Consider the following 22,937-nt stretch of genomic DNA (forward strand, 5'->3'; position numbering starts at 1 on the left):
ATATTTGACTAAAAGTCTTTACTCATAAAAAATAGGGTCCCCGCTGTATATTATAGTCTTTGGTGCCTGTCAATAAGAGATAATATGTTTGAATTTCAGAATTACAGTTCTTGGAAAAGTAAAAACTATTTGTTGAGTCCATGGTTAGTGTACTGCATTAAAGCAGCACCAACCCACAGTCATGAATGTTTGCTTCTAACTCAGTTCCACTGCTGTCTCACGCAACTACTCTCAGTCTTGGCTTTACCACAAGTAACTGAGGATAACAATCTCCCTGCTCCCTACCCCACGGGACACTCAAATGAAGAATTATATCCGAAAGTGCTCTGGAACTAGGGGGTGCTATGTGAACATGAGATTTAAAACAACACTTAAATTGTTTAAATGTTGCCTTAGTCAGTTCTGACTGCTATAACAGAATGCCATAGACTGGGAAGTTTAAACAACAGAATTTATTTCTCACAGTTCTGGAGGCTGGAAGGCTCAGATCAGGTGCCAGCACAGTCAGGGGGTGGTGAGCACCCTCTTCCAGGTTGCAGACTGCTGATTCTCCTTGTCTTCTCACAGGCTAGAAAGAAGACAAGAGAGAGCTCTCTGAGGTCTCTTTATAACGTGACTAATCCCATTCATGAGAGCTGCACCCTCATGACCTAGTCATCTCTCAAAGACTCCAGTCCTGAATGCCATCACTTTGGAGGTTAGAATTTCAACACATGAATTGTGAGTGGGGGCACAAGCATTCGGTCCCAATGTAATTTCAATGTTTTTCTGTTAATGTTAATTATTCAATGTTTATTGTCTATTGTCAAAATATATTTCTGGAAAATGGAACATGTGTATTAATCTCTCTTTTTTTTTTTTTTTTTTTTTTTTTTGAGATAGAGTCTCGCTCTGTTGCCCAAGCTGGAGTGCAGTGGCCGGATCTCTGCTCACTGCAAGCTCCGCCTCCCGGGTTCACACCATTCTCCTGCCTCAGCCTCCCGAGTACCTGGGACTACAGGCGCCCGCCACCTCGCCCGGCTAGTTTTTTTTTTTTTTTTGTACTTTTTAGTAGAGACGGGGTTTCACTGTGTTAGCCAGGATGGTCTCGATCTCCTGACCTTGTGATCCGCCCGCCTTGGCCTCCCAAAGTGCTGGGATTACAGGCTTGAGCCACCGCGACCGGCCTTTTAATCTCTTTACTCCCTCAAAAGGTCATTAAAATGACAGTAAAATAATTTAAAATACATGGAGACAAGAGACTAGTAAAAGCTGCCAATGAAAATAATAGAGGTCAATTAATTTCTGAAGCTGGAGGAGTGGCCAAGGGAAGCTGCATTCCAAGGGCTACAAAGATGAATACCTAAAGGAAGTCACCCGAGAGCTCAGGACATGCAGGCACCAGGTCCACTGAAGACAGGTATGAGACAAAGGCTGATGGCAAGGAAGGAAGGTGAATATCTACACAGTAGGTAATTGTGAGATGCCCAGGCAACTGTCTCACTCTAAGTAACCTTCCCTTTCACAGACATATATTTTGTGGACCAGATGTACAAATCCCAGGAAAGTGATGTGCAAGCTAATTTATTGGGGCATGGGAAGAAAATATTTCAACTTCTATTTATAATTGTTCTAGTAACTTTTAATACACTGATTGGGAGTAGCATATGTAGTGTTCATACATAATGTACAAAGATGAACAGTAAGAACAAAGAACATGTTAGTTCTAAAGAAATTAAACCAGAGAGGTTACAGCCTGTTTGCCAGAGTGATGGAGAGAGGCTGAAAAGGGGCATTATGTGAGGATCTGCATACCTAATAGTGGAATCCTCAGTGCCTTTCTCTGTCAGAGGATATCCCTCTCATGCAGGTGATTAGAGGGTATTTCTCTGGGGAATGTGATCAACATACCTAATTATACTAACATTCAAGGTACCCCAAAGGAAAGGCCAGTCAGTGACACATTCCCTTGTTGACAAGTCCTCTCTCCAACACAAATACACAGAGAAAGCCCCATTCCACTTTTAAGTCTACTCTTAAATATAAGCATAAATTCAGAGATAAACAGAAATTGTGAAAACCTCTACCATGAGAAACAGGAACTAAAATAAAGGGCCTGAAGAAACATAATGCTTGGAGCCAGAGAAAAATATAAGAAACAATAACAATTAATAATGCCAGAATTACTTTGCGGGAGATATATCTATAAGAAAAGAAGCAAACATATTTGATTCAGTGGTACCCAATATATTTACAATAATAAATACTGACTTCGTGAAATAACTAAATTGGAAGAATAAAGGGAGAGAAAGCAGGTGAGTGGGTGTCAGCCTGTAATAAAGCTAAATTCTTTTCTACCATAATGAGAGAAGTTGCTAGGTAATGTCTTAAAATGACAAACCAGAGAATGTAGTATAAGATTTTGGGAAGATGGCCGGGCGTGGTGGCTCAAGCCTGTAATCCCAGCACTTTGGGAGGCCGAGACGGGCGGATCACGAGGTCAGGAGGTCGAGAGCATCCTGGCTAATACGGTGAAACCCCGTCTCTACTAAAAAATACAAAAAACTAGCCGGGCGAGGTGGCGGGCACCTGTAGTCCCAGCTACTCGGGAGGCTGAGGCAGGAGAATGGTGTAAACCTGGGAAGCGGAGCTTGCAGTGAGCTGAGATCCAGCCACTGCACTCCAGCCTGGGCAACAGAGTGAGACTCCATCTCAAAAAAAAAAAAAAAAAAAAAAGATTTTGGGAAGATGGTTGTGAGAAAGGTGTGTCTTTTAATCTCTCCAAATCATCTCCCCAAAGCACAAAGAACTAAGAGAGCAAAAACTAGAACTCATGTAAAAACTTCTACAACAAAACTAGGTGACAAGATACCCCATGAATCCCACATTGTGAGTGAGTGAGAACAAAGCAGGGACAGTTCAAGACCTGCATACTATTAGCATCTGTGCAGAGGAAGCAGGTGGAATCAGTGGGCAATTGGTGGATCTAACAACTATCGAATAATCAACAAGTACTCACTCAAAGGTTCAGGGTACCCATTTCTTGCAAATTTGTTGTGACTGAGGGGTTTAAACACTCTAATAGCAAGTGAGTACATATTGCTCTCTATGTGCCCTCTATATAAAGCAGTCTGCACCCTGTGAATTCTCAGAATTAATGAGCCAAAGTTGCTTTTCAAGAAAAAGCCTCCCTCTAAGGAAAAACTGCTGGGAATAGAACCCAGATCGAAAACAATAAGGATAATAAAGAAAAAGAAAAAACTAAGGCCAATAACATTTGGGGAAGGAGCAAGGAACGCTTAAAAGGTAGTAAGTCTACCTCTCATAAAAATAATAGAAGAGGGACTTTCTAGCCATGAAATTAGAAAAATTCCCCTAAACCAGGCCTCCTTTATTATTATATATTTATATTATATATATATAATGTATAATTATATTAATAGGTTTAATATTGCTATTATTATAGTTTAAGAAAACTAATTTCACGTTAAAAAATAATCATTAGAATAGATGAAGACCAAATGCTCTGCAAAGTTATTGAAAAAATAAAGAGTAGCACAGCATCACTAAGGATAATGAAAGTACACCAGAAAGCCAAATCTGCAAAATGGATAAAAATTATAACTTACTATCACAAAATGGGCTAATGTTAAAAATGATATAAGAGATGAAAGAATATAATTCAGAATTAGAAAAAACAGGAAATGAGAAAATAGAACTCAGAAAAAAGAGACATTTAAAAATTGCTTTTAGAAATGAAGGCAAAGTAAGAGGCAACATAAGAGTAAATAAATACAACAGATAATGCTTTGAGAGAAAAATAAGATTAAACATAAGGGATTGTGAAAAAAATTAATGAAAGGAATTATAGATAAAGAAACAAATTTAGAAAACAGCCAGTGAAAATCCAACATACGTATAATGGGAGACATCAACGACCAAAAGTTCAAATAAATGAGGAAACAGAACAAATACTAAAAATTACAATTCAAGATGTGCTTGAAATTAAATATACACACACCCAAAACTGCACATTGAAAGAGCACAGCATTTACTTGAGAAAGCCCAGAATGGCCATAACCAGGCATGCTTTGGTAATCCAAGAAAAACAAACACACATCAAGTTAATTATAAGGGTAAGAAAATAATGTTGTCATCAAAAATTTTGACAAAAATATTGAGTTCCAAAAGTAAGTGGAGTAACATATTTGAAATTCTCCAGGGAAAAAAAAAATATATATATAAAGCAAAGATTTTATATTCAGCAAAATTAAATTTCAAGTATATAGACTGAAGACAAACTTACTTTCACGTACAATAACAAAAAGAATATCATTCTCTTGAGCTCTTCCTTAAATATTTAAAATTTAATCAAATGAAATCTGAGTAACTAAAATGACTGGCTAGATACTGACATAAAGACTCATCATGAGCATTAAATGTGTTTGCATGGAGAATGAGACTAAATGAGGAAATAAAGAAGAGAACATAGCAAATGTAGTGTTTGCTCTGACAACATAGACATAGTACAATGAAAAAAGGAGAGAATGAGAAGAGCATATGAAATTTAAAAAACCCTGCTTTTAGTAATTATGTTGATGGCGATGTTGGCATTGCTACTTTAAGAATGTTTTGTGTGAATGTAGGATAGAAAAATAAGTAATGATGTGATATTCCAATTCTATTCATCCCTGGGTGGGGTAGGGGAGCCTTGAGAACCAGAATTTTCTGTGTGGAAAAAAGGAGATGCATATATAATATAAATATGGTTACATAAGCACCCTGTAGTTCTACATTTGAGTTAGGGGAGGAGGTATTGGTATGAACTCATGTGTGTGTGTGTGTGTGTGCGTGTGTGTGTGTGTGTCCTAGTTCTATATAGTAAAAAGGCCTAGAAACAATGCCAATCTATTGTTTCTCACTAAAAACAAAAAGAAACCAGGACATCTTTGGGAAATGGATGATTCCAGATCTGCATAAGAAAATGTTCACAATGAGTCTGAAAAATTTTGGTACCAGAGAGAATTTTTCTCTACCAGGTGATATCAAAGACACAGGAGCTAAGTAGAAGAGGTTCTCCCTGGCTAAAGATTGGACAATCTGAGCATCAGTAAGAAAAATAAATGTGGTAAAATGAAACATTCTTAAATCCATAACTTTACCCTGATATCCTCATCTCCCTAAAATTATCTTTAGAGGATTCTTTAGAACCAACTCTTTAATTTGAAAATTACTAAATAAACGGAATGGAGTATTTGTTCCACTCTTTTTTTTTTTTAAATAAACTGCACCTCCAGGAAACTAACTATATGAGACAAAAATTCTCTATATATGAGCGTTTCAACAAACAAAAAGAAAGATGAAATCAAAATATCACCACTTTATAATCTCTAATAAATAGGCATTGAGAATTAATGGCTGCTAACAGGACAAAAAGAGAGACAAGAGAACATTATGTGCCTTTTGGTGAAAGAACACACCACTATCTATGAAATAGTTTTGCCTCCTCCCTCCCAAAATAAACCTACTTAAATATGATTAAGTTCTAGATGCAAATATTAATTTACAGGAATCAATCAGTGAAAACCAGACTGTGAGAAATTCAATGTGACAAATAACCTAGACTCTTCTAAAATAAATTACAATAAAATAAAAAAGATGGAAAATGGTGGTACGAGTTTGCTCAGGCTGCCAAGTACCACAGGCTGGGCGTCTTAAACAATGGAAATGTATTTCCTCACAGCTGTGAATGCTAAAAATTCAAGATCAAAATGTTGGCAGGATTGGTTTCCCCAAAGTCCTCTCTCCCTGGCTCATAGATGGACCTCCTCTCCCTGTGTCCTCAGGTGGTCTTCCTTCTGTACATGTCTGTGGCCTAACCTCCTCTTCTTATGATCCCAGTCATACTGGATTTTAGCCCACTATCTAATAAACTCATTTTAACTTAATTAACTTTTTTAGGACCCTGTTCATATGCAGTCATATTCTGAGGTATTCAAGGTTAGGGCTTCAACATATGAATTTAAGGCGACACAGTTCAGCACATAACAGGAGCCTATGGATTATAAGAGACTTGAAAATATACCACCTTCACAAATAAACAGTTGGGTGATAAACTATAAAGAAAAATAAAGGAGGGAGAACCACAACAGGCTCCTGGATAGTTTGGGGGGAAGTATGTGGCTGTGATTGAGAGGTGCATATGGAAAGCATCTGGGGTGACTTCAGCTTCTACCTCCTGATCAGGGAGGTATGTACAAAGGCAATCCTCTTCTAGTTCATTATGCTGCACATTTTTTTTTGTAGTTTTCTGCATTTGTGTGATACTTAACAATAACATAAATACAAACAAATTTGAAGATAAACATATTATGATAAATATGAAGATAAACATATTATGATAAATACCAGAAGATAGAGCTAAAGGGGTTAGAAATGGTTGCCTTTGGGAGGAATGAGCTTGAAACTATTCACATGTGTTTGTAATGCCCGTCATGTAAGCATGGCAGTACCAGTACCCCTTTCCTTTATCCTGTCTACTACTATGACAAGGAGGAATCTTACATTAAAAAATGTACATTCCTATTGAGGCCTGTCTTCATGAACTCTCTATAGTGCCAGTGTCTAGCTCAGTGGCAGAAACATAGCACATGGCTTCTGATGAATGAATGAGTAAATACTTGAATTCACTCCAGAATCAGAGAGACCCTGTGTCTAAATCCAGTTTTGCCACTGCATGCCATCACAAAATTGTTTCAATCCCTGAGGAAAAACAGTGCCTATAACACGGGAACATTTAACTAGGAAGTCAGATGCTGACATACACAATTATTGAGTGCAAAACTTAGATTTGATTATTTAGGTAAATCTACTTCATAAATGGTATTGCCAGAGAAGGCCTAATTACCTTTAATTAAATGAAATAGAATATTTAAAAGTGTCTAGCACTTTATCAGGCATACAGTAGATGTGCAAAAAATAACTATAGTAACTTTTTTTTGGAGACTAAGTCTCACTCTGTGGCCTCAGCTGAGCACAGTGGTGCGATCATAGCTCATTATAACCACAAACTCCCAGGCTCAGGCAATCTTCCCACTTCAGGCTCTTAAGTAGCTAGGACTACAGGTCCTACAGCTCTCCACCATGCTCGGCTAATTTTTTTTTTTTTTAACTTCTTTATATAGATGAAGTTTTGTTACATTGCCCAGCCTGTTCTTGAACTCCTGGAATCACATGATCCTTCTGCTTCAGCCTCCCAAAGTGCTAGGATTACAGGTGTGAGCAACCAGGTCCAATCATAGTAATTGTTAATAGACCTATCATCCTAGGGCCTCAGCAGATGACCTTAACAATAGCCATTGAGAGGACCTTGGTAAAAACTGTTCTTTAGCTGAGTCACTATTCACATGAAGCTACCTTGGGCCTTACATCTACCCCTTCCTCATTTGTGGGGATGAAAAGCAGGTTACATAATGCCTTAGCTCTGATGCAACATCACATATCTGTGGAAAACAAGTCAAGTGCCTGCAACCAGAGGCTAGGAGGATAATAGCCACAAGACAGTTGAAAGAAGGGGCTGGTGTGTAAGCAACTCAATTCTCCTTGGTATTTAAAACAGCAATCAGCTTCCTCTGGGTTTTTCAGAGTCTGCTGGAATGAAGGTTTGCTCTTCGTTGATGTGGATATTGACCCCAGCAAGGATTCAAAAGGAAATTTTATCTTGAAAAGGTATCTTAGCTTAGACTACCATAAAAAATACAAAAGACTGGGCAGTTTAAAAACCACAGAAATTTATTTCCAACAGTTCCCAAGGCTGGGAAGTCCAAGATCAAGGTGGCAGCTGATTCAGTTCCTAGTGAGGGCTCTCTTCCTGGCTTGCAGACAGCCACCTTCTCACTGTATCCCCACATGGCGGAGAGAGAGAGAGTAACAGAGCTCTGGTGTATCTTCCTCTTCTTATAAGGACATCAACCCTATTGGATTAGGGACCCACCTTATGACCTTATTTGACCTTAATTACCTGTTTGAAGGTACTATCTCCAAATATAGTCACACTGGGAGGCAGGGCCTCAACATGTGAAGTGGTGGAGAGGTAGGGACACAAATATTCAATCCATAACAAGGGCATTAGTAGCAAACATAGGATAATGATATCCTACATGTGTGCAGCACTGTGCAGTTTTCAAAGCACTTTCACACTCAAATTTTTATTTGAACATGTCAGCAAAAGGTAAGCAGTAAAAGCATTATTACATCACATTTGCAGATGTAAACGTCTCAGAATCTTTTAAAAGATGCAATTAAAACAGTGAGTTTTCTTCTTCATTTCAGGAACCTCTTAATTTAATACATATATGGTTAGATTTTTTTAATAAGAAAAGAAAAAATCGCATTAAATATATATGCTAAACTCATTCTAGCAAGAGATTTGGAAAAGTGGAGTAATCATTTTCTCTTTCTCTCTCTCATTAATCCTCTCCTACTTCCTTTTTTCTCTTCCCTATCTGATGCTAACAATACCCAATTTTCAATGCAATGCTTCATAAATTTGACACAGTATAGGCAGTTGTGCCATTTGCAGTATGTATCAGATCTTACCTGGCAAACTGTGGGTCTGTCTGACATACCTGGCAGAGGAAAGAAGGGGGTTATGCACGGCCACTTGAAGATTGGAAGTCAGGGTAAATAAACCCGCCATCCCCAGACCCTTACACAGTGGGGGCAACATAGCCTGCTCAAAATACCTCTGCACTCAAAGCCAGGCTGAACACCCTGGCAGATAGGAAGGTAAGCCATAGGAGTTCCTGGTCAGTTTTTGTAATATATCCTGGTTCTTGTCTCCCACTTTCACCACCTATCCATTCAGGCCTTGCTGCTCACCCATGGCTTAGCTCCTGTTCAGGTCCTGTTCAGAGCCCTGCTCTTCGCTTCTGGGTCAGATGACCACACTTGGTGTCCCTGGCTTTTCCTAAGGGAGCCCTTGCAAAGTGTGCTCCTCAGAATGCTTGTCTTTAATCTTGTCCTAGAGAAAAAAAGTAGGGCCTATCCTTAAGTTTAGAAATACTTGCTTGAACAGTTAGACATGTTCCCTAGCTGCAGGCCTTCTCAGAGCCTTTGGTGGCATGCAGATGAGCTGATACACTCTAAGAAAAGCCTGAGGAAATGTGCTTTTCCTAAGTTTATTGTTCATGGACTCCTTTCTCTGGAGGAGCACATCTTCCCATCCTTTGGAGTTGGTGATTCCAGGAACACAGTCTGGGAACGCTGCACTGGGGACACAGGCTATGCCCAATCTCCTCCCAGTCCTGCTTACAGGTCACACCCTCAGCCTGTCCCACATTTTCCCAAGGCCCCTCCTCCTGCCACTCCTCTCAAAAAGATAGATTACACAGGTGACACAGGCCTTTCATTTGCTGAATCTCAACATTCTGCCATGCATGCAGAAATCCTAAGCAGCTGGACTTGGGCCGCAATGAGGAAAAGCAGGACAGCAGAGCTCTGTTATCAGAGCATCCCCTGTGTTTATCAGGAACGGGCTTTATTAACAGGAAAAAAGAAACGATGTGTTATTGACTTGTCCTGGTAATTCACTGCCCTCCTGCTCTCCAGCTATCCGGAAGGCCTATCTCGACTCTGTCAGGCAGACAGAGGAGGCTCTAACAGGGCTTGAATGGAATCAGAGACTATTGATCATCATGTCTTCCACTGCTGCTGGCTCTCAGCCTGTGACAGTCATTAATCAGGGGTTTCAGGGGCAGCTGGGGCTAGCACAAGTTTATCAATGAAGTTCAATGAGGAAACTCTTGAGAAAGTTTTTGTGTAGATTAGCCATAGGCACAGCAGCTTTGTTCTCAGCTATTGTCATCACTGAAGAACACAGGAAGGTGGTGGCTGGTATCCAAAAGTGGCCTCTATGAGCCACCACGCCCATATTCATGCCCTTGTTTAGACCTTTCCCCTTCTACCTTGTGTCTGAGCTGCCCTGTGACTTGACCTCACCAATAGAATGCAACTGAACAGATGCTCCACCAGTTCCAGGCCTCAGTCTCAAGGGGACCTAAGAGCTTCTGCTCCTGTGATTTGGGAGTCATGAGCCTCTATGCATGAAGTCTGGCCACCTTGCTAGAGAGGCTATAAGAAGAGCCCATGTGGAGTGGCCACAGGAGATTACACAAAGAGACACCGTGTCCTGGCTAAGCTCAGCCTGCCAGCCCTCTCAGCCAAGGTGCAGAAAAGTGAAGAAGCTGTCTGACTTGTCCCAGTCCCAGGAGATGTCACATGGGACAGAGATGAGCCAGCTCCATCCACTCTGCCCTGATTCCTGACCCACAGAACCTTGAGAAATAATAAACACAGTTGTCTTCAGTCACTGTGTTCTGGGGTGGTTTGTTAAGCAGCGATAAACAACTAAATAACTAAACATAACACAGTGTGAGTTAAACAACAAAAACAGAGAGGTAGTGGGGTACCCACGGTTTGGAGTCAGGGGTCCAGAAAAACAAAGAGACAAGGGATGAGGTGTGCTGGCCCCAGGGATCGGTGTTGGACCGACAAGGGGAGGAAGGGTGAGAACCATCCCAGAAAGTAGATCTCCTCATGGGGGTGTTCGGTTTCAGCAAGGAGAATTCCTCTGTGTCTGTGGCCAAGCCCACGGCACTGAACAGGGAGAGAGGGAAGGGAAGGGTCTCATATTTGTTTGGGATCTGCTGTATGCCAGAGTGTGGCCACGGTTTGGCTGAGAGTGAGACCTGGTAGCTTAAAAATAAATAAAAACTAACAATTTTTAGAAATCGTTTTTATTTTTATTTTCTGAGACAGAGTCTTGCTCTGTCGCTCAGGCTGGAGTGCAGTGGCAACATCTCAGCTCACTGCAACCTCCACCTCCTGAGTCCCAGAGATTCTCCTGCCTCAGCCTCCTGAGTAGCTGGGACTACAGGCACCTGCCACCATGCCCGGCTAACTTTTGTATTTGTAGTAGAGATGGGGTTTCACCATGTTTGCCAGGATGGTCTCGATCTCCTGACCTCAAGTGATCCACCCGCCCCAGCCTCCCAAAGTGCTGGGATTACAGGTGTGAACCACCACACCCAGCCAGGAATCCATTTCTAATGGTTGGGCAGAGCTGTGGGTCTCTCTGAATATAAGTGCGGTGGGCTGTGGGAAAGGCAGGATGGAAGGAGAGCTTGGTCCCATGTACACAGGGTCCTACAGAGACCCTCTGAGAATTACTGACAGCTGCAGGATTGAGTGCCTGCTGGGTCCCTGCTGCTTCACCACCTTATGCTATTCATCTGCAAAGTTCATCACCTATGCCACACCTCTGCAAAGTAGGAATTGCTGCCCCTTTTACAGATGAGGAAACTCTCACAAGGTCACCAGCAGGAAGTAGGCCCAGCTGCGACAGGAATGAAGGGAGTCCGTGTCCCCCAAGCCCACTGCAGTCTCTGCTTCTACCAGTGAGCCCGGCAGGTGGATGGGCACACCTGTTTCTAGTTCTGATGGCCCAAAATGTTCCAAACCAAATGTGAGGCACCTGGCAGCACAAGCTGAGCCTTAAAATAGGAAGTGTGGGATGGTGGGCTGTCAGCAGGTGGATCTCCAATCCGTACCTCTTAAAACCTGTCTGGACCTAGTTATAGCAAAGCACAGTAGCTTAGCAGGTGCCTAAACAATAAACACATTTATTCTTTCATTTTAATTCCTGAGTGCCTGTTCCACGTTAGGGTGTTTGTTGGTAAATTCTTTATTGAATTTAAACCCCACAACAAATCTGCAAGATGGATATCATTATCCCCATTCTGCAGCCAAAGAAACTGATGTTCAGAGAGATTAGGTGACAAGCCCACACCTGCCACACTTCAAAACTTGCGTCCTTTCCACTTCAGGTATGTCAGAGGGATAAGAATGGAAAGGTTAATCCTCATATGACACTCTGAAGTAAATGGTTGCTTTATTCTCATCTTTACAGGTAAAAAAAAAAAAAAGTGAGATTCAGCAGGGTTTATGGCTCATTTAAAGTCCCCAGATAAGAAGTGAAGGATTTAGGATTTGAACCCCGATTGTTTCCTTTCCATTACCCTCTTCAAGGGCAAGGTCCCAGCTTATTCTCTTTTGGCATTCTGCCCATCAATGTGCCATAAGTGAAAAAGGATAGAGTGTATAAGCCCCAGGAAGCTCTAAGCCCCAGGAAGGGGAGAAAGGAGAATTGGGCAGGAATATACATAAAAAATGAAAAGATGTGTGGGCGAGAACACAGCCAGACCAACTGCTTCATTTCTCTTTACCACACACATGGGGTTGCTATAGGCATCCTTGGAGATTTATTATGTTTCCATAAATGGTATCTCCGGGACTGCAGGGGTTTCTTTCTGCACATGACCTTTTCCCCTAATAAAATGCCTTTGTCACTCTCTGATGACCTATTCACAGCTTTTGTCCACCTTTTATATTCTTTTTTGGCTTCAAGAACATCTATTTTTCACTCAGCCAATAGTTTCGCTCAATATCGAATTCATCTCCTGTCCTGAAATAAAGCCAAATGGGGATGGGATACAATTATTTGTCGATTTCAAGTCAGCCCATATGTCTACCAGTATGAGAGTTGAGTTTTCCTCATGGGCAATCTTCGTTTTTAGTAGAATTACATTCTAAGACGGTGGCCTGCTTTGACATCCTAAAGAACAAGCATACTACATCTTTTCTCTCTCAGTACATTGTAGTCAAATGCTTAACTCACTTTTGTAGCTACAGGCTGAGGCCAGGCACTGTTGCCAGGACCAAGAACACTACTGGTGAGACCTCAGGGAACAACCCTGCAACCTGCTCAGACAAGCCATGGTTCTGTGGTGCAGCCCAAAGGCAGACTGATGATGGCTCTCATGATGGGTAGCAAAGACGGAAAAAGCAGAGGAATGTTCGAGGTACTGTCAAACACTAGGGCAGACATTTTTACCAAGGGCCCAAGGATAGAATTCAGGCCTTCCAAGAACATGAATGGGAAAAAATTTACAACTTTATTTTCACTCATCACTAACTGAAATTTAACTTTTCCTTCAATGATAAAAGGAAGCAAAAAACCAGAGTAGTATTCATAGTACTGGGTCTTTGTCACCATAGACATGTGGATATTTTTATATCACGTTATAGTTGTTGCGGATAAACAAATTTTTTTTTTCCCATTACTACTTCAAACTTTATGGGAGTAACCCTACCCACACTAAATGTTGTTATTAAATTCATTAATAGGAAGTACATGCAGTACTAGTTCACAAATTGGGGTTTTGAAGTTTTTCATATATCAGTATAATAAAACATTACTGAATTATGTTTTACTTCTGTAATCCCATGTATTTTATTTTCTGCATTAAGAAACATTACCCTGAGAAAGGAAACTCTCACAGGTCCATAGGCTTCATCAGACCACCAGTGGGGTCCATGGCATTACAGTGGTTAAGATCTTTTGCTCTAAGGGAAGGCTGAGGCTCCTAAAACCCCCTGCATATAGGAGATGAAGAAAGAAAAGGAGGAAAGAGGAGGTGGAAGAGGATGGGGTATGATGGATGGAGGAGTACATTGGCCTGTTTTGTTTTGTTTTAAAGAAATAACCTGAGGCTGGATAATTTCTAAAGAAAAGAGGTTTAATTGGCTCATGATTCTTCAGGCTTCACAGAAAGGTGCAGGCTTTATGGATTGGCTCATGATTCTACAGGCTTTACAGATAGCATAGTGTGAGCATCTGCTCCTAGTGAGGCCTCAGGAAACTTCCACTCATGGTAGAACGGGGAGCCCATGCATCGCATGTGAACTAATTGAGCAAAAAATCACTCATCAGCAAGGGGATGGTGCTTCATTCATGAGGGATTCATCCCCATGATCCAGTCACCTCCCACCAGGCCCCATCTCCAACATTGGCGGTCATATTTCAACATGAGATTTAGAGAGGACAGACATCCAAACCTTATCAAGGAGGAGGAATATGAGGACTAGAAATGTTACCAAAGGAACCCAGAGGACAAAGAAAGAAAGAAAGAAAGACAGAAAAAGCAGAGTTTTCCAAACTCAACCCAAGAACACATCCAGTAATACTGGGGAAGTGAAGCAGAAGTTTAAAATAAGGACTCTGAAAACAAATCTTGAAACTCTCTACACTCAAATATCTATTGCAAGGTAAACCCTGACATGCCTAAAGAACAGCCTCCCACCAGAGTAGCCCTGCTTCTGACCCAGAGGCTGATTAGAAAAGCTTCTGCCTGAGCCTGCTGAAGCTGAGGCTGAAGGAGGACTATTGTGGGGTTTGCACTACATCCTAATGTGGAGTGGTAGGATCCAAATGCCCTCTTGCTGGGCGAATACAGCAGAGGATGTATTTTGAATGGTTAGATCCTTGACATGGCACTCCAGCTCAGAACATGGCAGAACTGATGACCACCAGTGACTCCCCCCAGGAACAGCTCAGAGCTGGTGCCCGCTCTGAGGCAGCCTGGGAGCAGCAGGCTTTTATCCTGGTTGCCAGGACACTGAGTAATCATGGCTGTTGAAACAATCCATGCACTCTCAGTTCCTCCTTTGGCTTCTTATGTCAGACTAGATCCAATCGGAACTTTCTCTTTTTTTTTTTTTTTTTTTTTTTTTTTGAGACGGAGTCTTGCTCTGTGGCCCGGGTGGGAGTGCAGTGGCCAGATCTCAGCTCACTGCAAGCTCTGCCTCCCGGGTTCACGCCATTCTCCTGCCTCAGTCTCCCGAGTAGCTGGGACTACAGGCGCCCGCCACCTCGCCCGGCTAGTTTTTTGTATTTTTTAGTAGAGACGGGGTTTCACCATGTTAGCCAGGATGGTCTCAATCTCCTGACCTCGTGATCCGCCCACCTCGGCCTCCCAAAGTGCTGGGATTACAGGCTTGAGCCACCGCACCCGGCCAATCCAATCGGAACTTTCTCATGCCCCTTCCAACTCTGATTTTTCTGAGGTCGCTAGTGAGACCAATACCCCCATTTTCTGCTTTCTAGCATCTTGTCCATCCCTTTCACTAAGGAAAGGAGAAGGGATTGGACCTTGTCATAGGTTGGGTTCTCCTAGAAGCAGACCCTGAGACCAGGTCAAGGGAGCTGATATAGTTTGGATGTTTGTTCACTCCAAATCTCATGTGGAGTAACCCCAACAAGAGTATGAGAATGGAAAATGTTACCAAAGGAACATGTGTGGTTCTCAGTGTTGGAGGTGGGGCCTACTGGGAGGTGTTTGGATCATGGGGGCAGATCCCTCATGAATGGTTTGGCACCATCGCCTTGGTGATGAGTGAGTTCTCAGTTAGTTCACAGGAGATGTGACTGGTTTTAAAAGAGTATAGCACCTCCCTCCTCTCTGTCTTGCTCCCACTCTCACCCTGTGACATGCTGGCTCCCTGTTGCCTTCTACTTTAATTGCAAGCTTCCTGAGGCCCTCACCAGAAGAAGATCTCAGCACCCTGTTTCCTGTACACCTGAAGAACTGTGAGCCAATTTAACCTCTTTTATTTATAAATTATCTAGCCTCAAGTATTTATGTATAGCAACACAAAAACAGACTGATGCAGGACATTAATATTGCAGGGTAGGGCATTGCTGTAAAGACACCTGAAAATGTGGAAGCAGCTTTGGAACTGGGTAATGGGCAGAGGCTGGAAGAGTTTAGAAGGCTTAGAGAAGACAGAAAGACAAGAGAAAGCCTGGAACTTCTTCAAGATCAGTTAAATGATTGTGACCAAAATTCTGGTGAATTCAGTGAATTCCAGGCTGACAAGGTCTCAGATAGAAATGTGGAAGTTATTGGGAACTGGAGGGAAGCTCACCCTAGTTATGCCCTAGCAAAGAGCTTGGCTGCATTGTCTCCACATCCTACAGCTTTGTGGAAGTATGAACTTGAGAGTGATGACTTAGTGTATCCAGTGGAAGAAAGTTCTAGACAGCAATCTGTGCACCCACAGGTTTACCACCACATAGAAGCTGGCAAGGCTTACGGCTTGTGTCCTAAGTATTCAATAAGTGGAATGGTTTCTAACAGCCTACAGTCAGAGGAGGGAGCAAAAGAATAACTTAGAGTTGAAACTTATGTTTAAAAGGGAAAGAGAGCATACAAGTTTGGAAAATTTGCAGCCTGGCCCTATGGTAGAGAAAGAATCCAAGCAGGCTGTAGAGCGATCACTTGATCACTTGCTAGAGAGATTAGCATGACTCAAAGGGAGTCAACTCCTCATATTCAAGACAATGGGAAGAAAGATCTCAAAGATATTTCAGAGATTTTTGACACAGCTCCTCCCATCACAGGCCCAGAGGCTTAGGAGGAAAGAATGGTTTCTGGGGACAGGCCCAGGGCCTGTTCTCCTCCTCAATCTCAGGACACTTGCTGCATCCTGGCTACTCCAGCTCCAGCTGCAGCTCAAAGGGCCCCAGGTACAGCTTGGGATGCCACTCTAGAGGGTGCCAGTCATAAGTCTTAGCATCTTCCATGTAGTGGTTAAGCTTACGGGTGCATAGAACGCAAAGCACAAAGGACACTTGGCAGCTTCCACCTAGACTTCAGAGGATGTATCAGAAAGCCTTAGGGCCAAGCCTGATGCAAGGGTTGAGCTCCCACAGGGATACTCTACTATGGCAGTGCTGAGGGGAAATGTGGGGTTGCAGCCCACACACAGAGTTCCCACTGGAGCACTGCCTAGTGGAGCTATGGGAAGGGGGCTGCCACCTCCCAGACCCAAGAATGGTAGATCTCCCAGCAGCTTTCAACCTCAGCTCGAAAAGCTGCAGGCACTGAACTCCAACCTGTTAGAGCAGCTACATGGGCTATATGCTGCAAAGCCACAGGGTGGAGCTGCCCAAGGCCTTGGGAGCCCACCTGTATTAGTCTGTTCTCACACTGCTATAAAGAAATACCTAATACTGGGTACTTTATAAAGAAAAGAAGTTTAATTGGCTTACAGTTCTGCAGGCTATACCAGAAGCACAGTTCTGGTATCAGCTTCTAGGGAGGCCTCAAGAAGCTTACAATCATGGCAGAAGGTGAAGCAGAAGCAAGCACATCACATGGCAAAAGCAAGAGCAAGGAAGAGAGGGGAGAGGTGTCATACAATTTTAAATGACTAGATCTCACAAGAACTCACTCATTATCACGAGAACAGTACCAAGAGGATGGTACTAAAGCATTCATGAGGGATCCACTCCCATGATCTAGTCATCTTCCACCAGGCCTCATCTAAGACTAGGGATTACAACTGAACATGAGATTTGACCAGGGATAGAGAACCAAACCATATCACTAACCCTTGCTCTGGTGTGCCCTGGATGTGAGACATGGAGTCAAAGGAGATTATTTTGGAGCTTTAAGATTTAATGACTGCCCTGATACATTTCAGACTTGCGTTGGGCCTGTTACCTTTTTCTTTGGGCCAATTTCTCCCTTTTGGAATGGGAATGTTTACCCAATGCCTGTACCACCATTGTATCTTGGAAGTAAGTAATTTGGTTTTGATTTCACAGGCTCATAGGTGGAAAGAACTTATCTCCAGATGAGACTTTGATCTTTGGACTTGGAACTTGGAGCTCTTGATCCAGTTGATGCTGGAACAAGATAAGATTTTGGGAGACTACTGAGAAGGGATGATCATATTTTGCCATGTGAGAAGGACATAAGATTTTGGGGACTGGGGCAGAATAATACGGTTTTGATATTTGTCTTCTTCAAATCTCATGTTGAAATGTAATTTCCAGTGTTGGAGGTGGAGCCTGGTGGGAGGTGTTTTGGATTCTCAAGGCAGATTGCTCATGAATGACTTAGCACCATCCTCTTGGTGATGAGTGAGTTCTCACTCTAAGTTCATGTGAGATCTTGTATAAAAGAGCATGGCACCTCCCCTTTCTGTTTCTCGCTCCTGCTCTCTCCATGTGACATGCTGGCTCCCTGTGGCCTTCCTCCATGATTGTAAGCTTCCTGAGGCCCTCACTCAAAGCAGTTGCCAGTGCCATGCTTGTTGTACAGCTTGCAGAACGTGAGCCAATGAAAGTTCTTTTCTTTAGAAATTACCCAACCTCGGGTATTCCTTTATAGCAGTATGAAAACACACTGATACAGGAGCCCTGGTAGAGGAATGCGAAAGACACGGGGAAGGGAAAGTGGCCATTAAGGAATGTGTTGTCATGCCAGTTACCTCTCAGGGGGACATGAGGCTTAGTACCACTGGGAAAACTCTGAGATCCCTGGTAAGACACACAGATCAGAGGTACCTCACCCAAGGGGCAAGGGAGCTGGGGTACTGACACTCCACACTCTCTCAGCCAGTGGTTGAGGGATGACAAAGGAGAGTGGTGGTGATTATTTCTCTGTCAGTAGCAAGATAAAAGCCATCAGCCTAGCAATGCAGGTGCCAACATTTGGAAGTCAGCTGGTAGGTACTAAGGAGGGACAGGTGGCCATGGCAGGGCACCAGCAACACTGCTATGAAACACTAAGACTTATTGGGCTTTTACTAGATATCATATACTCTGCTAAGCATGCTACAAACTTGATTTCATTTCATCTTTACAATACCACCATAGGACTGGTATTTTTAGCTCCATTTCACAAAGGCGGAAATAGAGGTACCTTCCTCACCTGCCCAAGGTCAAACAACCAGTAACACGCAAAACTGAGAATTGACTGAGGTTTGTCTAGCTCAGCAGACAGCTCCTTGATTTTCCCACTACACCTTGGTCCCTCTAAAGCCTCAGGCCAGCCTCACAGCTATGTGGCCCAGGAAGTCACAGAGGGTCCCATGCTGAGGATCCTGCACTTGGTTTAATATTCTGCAATTTCACCATCTTGAAACTGAACTAATTTTTGAAAGAGGGGCCCGTCGTTTTCATTTTGCACTGGACTGCAAATTACGTAGCAGGTCCTGCCTCAGGGCCTTGCTCACCCAAGTTCTAATCTCCCTAGGAAGCACATCTCAAACTCTTAGGTGCTTAAAATCTACTGACTTAGGTTTAATTGAAAAATCTTTTCCATCTGTATAATAATTTTCCACCCCAAAGTTACACCAAGAATTAACAGGTGATAATGATTTAACAGCATACTCCAAGCAACAAAGACCAGCCAGATTCTTTCTCAACAGCCTTGGCTGTTACTTTAATCTTCTCCCTTCTTCCCCGTGTCGCAGCACAGCAGTTAATGACCTGCAATAAATCCAAGAAGCTGTGATTTGAAAGCTACTGAGGCCTGGCAAGGAAACAGATCTATATTTTCATCGAGAGGTGGTATCTAGGTTACCTGGGCCCAGTTAGGATTCCTCGATATTAAGGCTGTTCTTCTTTTAAGACCTAAACCGACATCTCTACTGTCTCACCCAGGGACTTGTATTTTTTCTTTTAATCACTCACACCTACCCTTTTATCTAACCTTTCCAGACTGCTTGCTCTTTAAAGTATAATGGCTGTATTATCAGACAAAGCTGATCATAAATGTGGTGTTGAAGGGGAATGGCCTAAATAGCTTGAAGATGTGGCCCCCAAGACTGGGTTCAAATCACATGCTAGAGCTGCAGCACTGCCCTGTGCACCTGAGCCCCTGACCCCACCCTCGATGGGCACATGAGCAATGTAGGGTGACTCTATGAGGGATTCTTGGGGTCACTAAGATGTTATATACACCATTACAATTCCAATTCGTCATTCAGCTAAACTCTCTCTACTTATAGTTAGATCTATTTGATGTAAGCTAAGTTTGAAGTACTCTGCAGTCTGCAGGGAAAGTGTATAAACAAGCTCTTTGTTCTCTCCAGCAGCATCCCTGGAGGAAACCCAGGGGAATTCCTAAGGGAACACAGGTCCACAATCCCTTATCCTCAATTTCAAAATTAAAAAAAGCACAACAAATTGAGTTTTTCTCAACTTATTTGGTCAAAACCTGGCCTGAACTAAGTACTGCCTTTAATTATCCCTTTTAATGCTAATATCCTTACTTTTGCAGCAGAATTATTAATGTGATTGACAGTGGGGGACTACCCCAGACCTACTGGGGCTGTTACATGATATGGAACAGATGCATCATAATACCTTTCCAAGATCTGGCAAATTCTAAATTCCAAAGCACATTTGTTCTCCAGGGTTTAGGCTAAGGGATCGGGCCTCTTTCTTAAACAGCCATCACAAGACATTCACAGTTCAGGGTGTGAAGCAGGTACAATCTCGCCAAAGCAACTGGAAATCTGAGAAGAGACAAGACACACACATAAACGAATATCCTACAAAGTAGGCCCCAATCATGTCTAGTCAGGGGAGATCAGGGTGTGCCTTATGGAAAGGGGAATATTATCCAGGGTGTGCAATAGCAGGGAGGCAGGAGGCTGCAGGGGAAATGCTGGATCAGGGAGCTCACTTGTACAGGAGCAAAAGGCCTAGGGCGAATGGGAAATAAAGTTGGAAAAGTCACTGGGGACACATTGGAGAGGACTGTGAAGGCCAGACTGAGGCAAAACTTGATGGGGCAACTGGGGCTGTGTTCCAGGAAGTTAAATTCTTGCAAGGCTGAGGGAGTAAAGTGGGTAACTGGCCGGGAGACAGTCACAGGAATCCCACAGAAAGACGACGAAGTCGCGCACCAGGGCGTGGCCTTTGGAGTCAGGAGGACAGATTCAAAAGTGACTGTGGAGACAGAGGAAACGGGCCCAGGAAATGTGTGCTGCCAAGGTTCCCTGGACACAGGAGCCGCTGGTTTGAGCAGGGGGCTGGGCGGGCCCTGAGCGCTCATGGGCGGGCCCTGCCTCCTCTGCCTCCCTTCCCAGCAGGTGCCTGCGCAGCAGCTCTCAGGCTGCCACAGGTCAGGCCTCAGTGCCATCAGCAACACTCTTCTTCATTTGTATTTCTCCTCTAGCCTACCCAGCGAGGCTTAATTATTTAAATCTCAATTAATCCCCGTAAGGGTGCTTGCATGAGAAGTTTGTTTAATTACCTCCTTTAAACTCCCCTGTTGCACATGGCCTTGTTCGGTTTATTGATCACTCAACCACCAAGCTTCTCTCTCCGAGCTGGCAGCTGAAGTAGCTCAGAGGAAATTCTTCGGGAACAAATTCCAAGGCTCACTGTGCTCCTCCTTTTACTATTCAGGCTGGGCTACAGTCGAGAATGGGGGCTCAGGGCAGTCACCGGAAAGAATGGAGGCATCAGAGTCTTCTCCTCGATCCCCCTGCCTTCCTTATCTGCCAGCATCCCTGCCCTGTCCCAAAGCTACAGGCCAGGCATTTCATATCCTCTCCCCTCAGCCAGATATGGGGCTCCCGTGCCTGCATGCACGCAGTTTGACCCACTCTGTGCCCGTTCAAATCCCTCCCTTCTTTCGGGGTCCAATTCAAGCCCTTCCTTTTCTAAAATGCCTTTCCTGCCCAAACTCTTTTTAACCACCTGGACATTCTCAGAGCCTGGCTCAGTTCCTGGACAGCTGTCTGGGTACATTTCACCAGCGAAACTGACCTCTGCCTCCTTTGAGCTCTCATGAATTCTCCTCTCATCTCAGCAGCTCTTTGAATGCAGGTTACTTTCAGCCTGTATTGCTTCACGCATCGAGACCACACATTTCCTAGGAGTGAAGGCAAGCCGTGTCCTCACAGCACCTCATACAGTAAGTGCTCAGACATTGCTTGTTATTTGTGTGGTAAAATACACGTAACGTAAAATTTGCCATTAGCAGCATTTTATACATTCATGTTGTGCAGCCCTCACTACCATCTGGTTTCAGATCATTTCCATCATCCCAAAAGGAAACCCTCTACCCATTAACAGTCACCCTTCAACCCCTGCCAACCACCTAGCGGTCTTTGTCAGTACAGATTTGCCTATTCTGGACACTTCCTATGAATTCAATTATAGAAGATGTGGCCTTTTGTGGCTGGCTTCTTACACATAGCATAATGTCTTCAGGGTTTATCCATGTTGAACTATGTATCATACTTCATTCATTTTATGGCTGGATAATATTCCATTGTAAGGATATCTCATTTTGCTTATTATTCATTCATATTTTGTTGATTCATGGACATTTGGGTCAAACCTTGCTTTTTTATTATTAATATTTTTCTCTAGAGTATTCACCATTGTCAATGAACATTTACCCTCTACACAGCATATGGTACAGATGGCAGGTACCCAGGTACCAAGGGGCAGGTACCAAACATCTGAAAATAAGAAGACGGCCCTGCAGAGCCCTACACAGTCAATGGGGCACTTTGGCCAAGCCTGTCTCATTTTTGCAACAACTCTTGGAGGCAGGTCTTATTACCTCCAATGAACACTGGAGAATATGAGCTTTAGAAAGGACAGTGACGGTGGGGTGCAGTGGCTCAAGCCTGTAATCCCAGCACTTTGGGAGGCCGAGATGGGTGGATCACAAGGTCAGGAGATCGAGACCATCCTGGCTAACACGGTGAAACCCCATCTCTACTAAAAAATACAAAAAACTAGCCAGGCGAGGTGGCGGGCACCTGTAGTCCCAGCTACTCTGGAGGCTGAGGCAGGAGAATGGCGTGAGGCCGGGAGGCGGAGCTTGCAGTGAGCTGAGATCCAGCCACTGCACTCCAGGCTGGGCAACAGAGCGAGACTCCATCTCAAAAAGAGAGAGAAAGAAAGAAAAAAAGAAAGAAAGGAGGGAGGGAGGGAGGGAGGGAAGGAAGGAAGGAAGGGAGGGAGGGAGGGAGGGAGGGAGGGAAAGAAAAGAAAGAAAAGAAAGAAAGGACAGTGACTTGGGCAGGGCCACAGGGCCCCCAAACTGGAGAGCTGACTCTTATCCTCTGCTTCTCAACTCTTTCCACTATGCCATGCTACCTTTCTGACCCTGGAACATAGATGAGAGTCTTGCTATTCTTCAGTGTGGGGATCATCTCTTCTTGAAGTCTCTGCTAAGCCATTCCCTTGACCCCTCCCATCCTCAGGGGGCCACCCTCTCTCTTCCCATACTGTGTCC

The 22,937-nt window shown here is 43.4% G+C and overlaps 1 protein-coding gene across 1 annotated transcript in view; it reads right to left on the minus strand.

Annotated features, from left to right (window-relative positions):
• Window positions 1–394: 394 nt before the first annotated feature.
• NBAS (NBAS subunit of NRZ tethering complex) overlaps window positions 395–22,937 on the minus strand; it is a 459,930-nt gene continuing 437,387 nt past the window's right edge. The window contains exon 52 of the mRNA XM_030921163.1: window positions 395–568. Within this exon, the coding sequence (XP_030777023.1) occupies window positions 410–568 (159 nt within the window). The 3' untranslated portion in view covers window positions 395–409. The remainder of the gene's footprint in view (window positions 569–22,937) is intronic.

The sequence above is a fragment of the Rhinopithecus roxellana genome, chromosome 17 (genome assembly GCF_007565055.1).
Source record: "Rhinopithecus roxellana isolate Shanxi Qingling chromosome 17, ASM756505v1, whole genome shotgun sequence".
Taxonomy (NCBI): Eukaryota; Metazoa; Chordata; class Mammalia; order Primates; family Cercopithecidae; genus Rhinopithecus; species Rhinopithecus roxellana.